General features: G+C 35.3%; 1 protein-coding gene across 1 annotated transcript in view; it reads left to right on the top strand.

The window, feature by feature from the left end:
* The first annotated feature begins 568 nt into the window (after window positions 1–568).
* LOC107717332 (far upstream element-binding protein 3-like) overlaps window positions 569–4,986 on the top strand; it is a 13,441-nt gene continuing 9,023 nt past the window's right edge. The window contains exons 1-4 of the mRNA XM_016524034.1: window positions 569–651; window positions 777–935; window positions 3,173–3,311; window positions 4,540–4,681. Coding sequence (XP_016379520.1) covers window positions 569–651; window positions 777–935; window positions 3,173–3,311; window positions 4,540–4,681 — 523 coding nt within the window. The remainder of the gene's footprint in view (window positions 652–776; window positions 936–3,172; window positions 3,312–4,539; window positions 4,682–4,986) is intronic.

Genomic DNA, 4,986 nt, shown 5'->3' with positions numbered 1-4,986 from the left:
AAATGTAAATAAAAATAATATAATAATGAAACTATTTAAATATTATGATAAAATGTGTAATAAATATTATATTGATATTTAATACAATGTAATTAATAATAATCATAAATATTATAATACATTTGAGATTTTTTATTGATGCGTGTTCCTTAGTAATTAATGATTTTAATTTATAATAATTTCATTTTTGCTAAATTATATTTATTTTTACTATATCTGTGTCTCTCTACATTTTAGAATTTATGCAAACAAATAAATTATTATTTCCTTTTTCCTTTCCAACACTCTGTAATGCCATTTTTGGGTGCTTTTCTTACCAAATAGTGTCATTTATTAAAAATGTCAACGTGTTTGATCCATATGTAGTCATAACTTGATCATTGTGATATCCAGAGAGAAAACGAACTCTGAAGCTATAAAGTGTTCATGCAAACACGGATATTGCGATGTACGATGGAAGTCACGTTAGCCACGAAGAGCTAAAGTTAGTACGATTGCACAGACTGAACAGCAGCTCCTCGTTTGCCCACAGGCTGTGTTGTGCATTTTGTTTGGTTTCTAATTTGCAATGATTTGTCATGTCACCCCCACAGACAGTGGAGGTATGATGGATAGGCCTTGCACCCTGACTGGGACCCCAGAAAGCATCGAGTAAGAATGCAGCACCGCAGTTTAACCCTTGAGCACAAACACAACGCATTATACGCTGCTGCTTTATTAGAGTCAGAATGCACTGAATGAGCGCCAGTCATTCGTCTGTCATTCGTGTTCGTCAGGCAGGCCAAGCGGTTGTTGGGGCAGATCGTGGACCGGTGTCGGAACGGACCGGGCTTCCACACTCAGATGGACGGGAACAGCGCTATCCAAGAGATCCTGATCCCGGCCAGTAAAGTCGGCCTGGTCATCGGGAAGGGAGGCGACACCATCAAACAGCTGCAGGTTTGTTAATTCTCTAAGATTTGCTGCCACAAGTCAGTCTTTATTTGTGTATTGTGCTCGGGATCGCTAATGAAAATAGTTCCTATCAGAGCCACAGTAGAACTGTTCGTTACTGAATGTATCCAGTTTTGAACAAATCAGGCATTACATTTTTTCCTGTATTTTTTATCAAATAAATGCAGCCTTGATGAGCATCAGACACTCCTGTAAAAAACATTAAAAATCGTTCTGATCCCAAACTTTTGACCGGTAGTGTGTATATATATATATCTACAGTATTGCACTTTTCCAGCCAAATGTCAAAAGTATTAGTTTTAATGACATAAAGAAGTATTCAGAATGCATCATTTAGTTTACAGTCTGGCAAAAGTGTAAATCAGGATTAGACATAAAATAATGTGTTCAGAATCATTCATGCGTGTGAAAAAGGGATGAAATTTAAACAAATAGCTGTAATCTGGCTCATATTCTGACAGGATTCATGTCTTCGCCTTATAAATGATTCTCAGAAGCAAAACTGCTACAGAATGCGTCATATTTAGTGAGAAAGTGTGATGTGTGAGAGCAAAACAGGGCAGTATTTTTTAAATCAGCAGTGCAAATTATTAAGAAACAAGTGTTGGATTTCTTTTAGCAAATTCTGGTCCACATTGCGTCTTATTCTGGTCAGAAACAGAAAATGACGCTTGTGCGCGTGTTTCTTTATCACACTAATGTGTCAATTGCTTCAAGTTGTACTGCGCTTCTTGTAATTGTTTTATAATTAAATGGTGACTTAGTTAAAAAAAATGTGCATTGCAAAATGTGGACTTGTTTTATGCATTTCACTTTATTCAAACACATTTTCGTTGATAATTACGGATCCATAATATAGTATAATATATAAACAGTGCTGAACTGAAATTTGTTCAATAGTTTAGTTTGAAAGGTAATGATGAGCAAATGTTTGCATGCAAATGCACCGGAAATCGTGCATCAATATGCAGTTTTGCAAACTTTTTTTGCCATTACGTGCAAAGTGCATGAGTTTAGTTTGTTATTATGCGAGTCCTGCTGTTAGGATGTGTGTTTGTTTTGTGTGTTTCTGGACGATGCTGCTGAGCTCAGGTTAGGGCATGCTGGGACGCACTCGATCACACAAATCTCTTAAGTCTGTGGAGGACCAGCAGGATCATTGACGCGTTAAGAAGTTTACAGGGATTAATATACTGTTCTCTCACATGTTAACACTGTTTACAATCCCTTGAATATTCATGCTGCTGAGCGATTCTGCTGAGTACGCCTGTTCAATTCATTCACACACTAAACTGAACTGAAGTAGCAAACAAGGTGCAGAATTAGGAAGGAGAATTCAATGGAAATAGTTCATTAAACTTGCTGTATAGTGTAGTTTTAATACATTTTGTGTGCAAATTATCCATAAACTTGATAATGCATGTATAGGGGATTTCCATAAACGTTAGGTGATTTTAATCATTTTGTTTTTAAAAATAATTTTATTTAAACTAGTGCCGTAATAATAAAAGTTTTTGTTTGCATAATATATGTGTGTATATTTATTATGTATATATAAATGCAAACACATGCATGTATATATTTAAGAAAAATGTTATGTTTATATATTAAATATATATATATAATATAAAATATAAGAATATGAATACGTAAATGTATAAACGTGTAAATATTTTCAAAATATATTCTGTATGTGTGTGTGTATTTATATATACATAATAAATATACACTGTACACATACACATATAATGTTAACAAAAACTTTATTTTGGAATCGCGATTAATCGTTTGACGGCACTAATTTAAACATAATGAAATGGATCAAATTAAATTTTGTGCACCATGATGGAAGAATGCATGAATAGATTTAAATTTGAATGTCATTATTTGTTAATGATAGCATTTATTAAATATCAGTTATCTGAAAACAATTGTTTTCACCATACTGTACTTAGTTTAGAGAAAGATGTCAAATTAGTAGAGAATTGTATTCTATGCATCAAGGAATGAATTACATGCATAATGCATAATTTTTTGTGTGTAATCAATTAAAGCCAAGTTAACCCTGTAAAGCCTGACATGGAATAATAGTCTAAAAAATCTAATTTTTTGAAATGCAAAAGTTTGTTAATGTCAATCAATGAGATGTTTTTGATCATTAATAAATTCACATACAGTATCAGTGTGATAGAGTAGTTTTGTGGTGTTAAAGCTGTAGCGGGTGTAATCTCCGGATCGGATCCGTGTCTGTTTCAGATGACGGGATGAGTCCGGACCGGATCGCTCAGGTCATGGGTCAGCCGGATCGGTGTCAGCATGCGGTTCACCTCATCAACGATCTGGTCCAGACGGCACAGGTACGTCTGAAACATCATCTTACACTGATGATGGAGTCGGAGAATGCAGTGATACGAGCCTCAAATTCAAGAAATGAGCACAAAAAACACCCTCTTTATTTCTATCTTATGATAGAGTTGAGCAATATCACACCGGCAAGAGTGCTGCTTTTCCCCAATATCTACACCATTGTGAATGTCATACTGATTTATACAGCAGTTCAGTAAATAAGACGTTAATATTGGGTTACATTTTAGATACAATATGTGTCCCTGCAGCACAAAAGCAGTGTTAAGTCGCTGGGGGATATTTGTAGCAATAGCCAACAATACATTGTATGGGTTGAAATTATCCATTTTTCTTTTATGCCAAAAATCATTAGGATATTAAGTAAAGATCATGTTGCATGAAGATATTTTGTAAACTTCCTACCGTAAATATATCAAAACTTAATTTTTGATTAGTAATATGCATTGCTAAGAACTTCATTTCCACAACTTTAAAGATGATTTTCTCAATGTTTAGATTTTTTTGCACCCTCAGATTGCAGATTTTCAAATATTGCCCTATCCTAACAAACCATACATCAATGGAAACCTAATTTATACATATGATGTATAAATCTCAGTTTCAAAAAATTGACCCTTATGACTGGTTTTATGGTCACATATTGTCTGTTTTTGCCTAATTTTGACAACGAAAATGGTTTCAATCAAAGCCACAGCAGAACCATTGAGCGTCTCTGATCAACACTCAGCGGTGTTTCGTTACTGAATGAATCAACAGTTTTGAATGAATCAAGTGAGTCAGTGATTCAGTGACTTCAGTCACTTCTGAATGAATCAACAGTTTTGAATGAATCAAGTGAGTCAGTGATTCAGTCACTTCAGTCACTTCTGAATGAATCAACAGTTTTGAATGAATCAAGTGAGTCAGTGATTCAGCCACTTCTGAATGAATCAGTCATTTGAGCAAATCGGTTGAGTGATTGATTCAATAATGGCGCTTTTAGTTTCATCTTTAGAGTATCATCCAAGTCATTTCATATCTCGGTGTTCGTTATAAAATTAATTAATACCCATTTATTATTATTTCTAAAGCAATTTTTTTGGTAATGTCTATTCATGATTTTCTTATTTAACACAATAATGACTTTAAATGGAGTCAGCCGGAATTGATGTGCAACTAATTATTTACACATGATGAATGAATTCGATGCAATATTTTAATGGCTTGTCTGGTGTTCAGGAGCGCGATGGGTTCGGAGGCCCGGTTGGACCCAGAGGTCGCGGCAGAGGTCGCGGTGATTGGAGCATGGGATCTCCTGGAGGCCTGCAGGAAGTGACCTACACAATACCAGCTGATAAGTGCGGCCTCGTGATCGGGAAAGGTTAGGACTTCCTCTGCATTCGGCCGTTCACAGGCGCTTTTATTAAAGCAACCTTATAAGCACGTCGCAAACTGTACATAATTATTGTATTGGAATGAAAGCATTGATTCATTAGCAGATCAAAGTGGAGTCAGCTTTTAGTTCGCTTGTCGTTTTTCTGAAATGTCAGTGTGTGTATAAATGACCATTGTGTAAGTGTTCACTCTGTAGGGAGCTTTTGAGCTCTTCATTGCAACACAATGAGGTAAAACATCTTCTGGGTGGTCTAAAACACCGCTGTTCATCTGAATCTGAATGAAGTGCTT

The sequence above is a fragment of the Sinocyclocheilus rhinocerous genome, unplaced genomic scaffold, assembly GCF_001515625.1.
Source record: "Sinocyclocheilus rhinocerous isolate Xijiao unplaced genomic scaffold, SAMN03320098_v1.1 scaffold991, whole genome shotgun sequence".
Taxonomy (NCBI): Eukaryota; Metazoa; Chordata; class Actinopteri; order Cypriniformes; family Cyprinidae; genus Sinocyclocheilus; species Sinocyclocheilus rhinocerous.
Note: the sequence above shows the minus strand (reverse complement) of the source record. Positions and strands in the feature narration are given on the sequence as shown.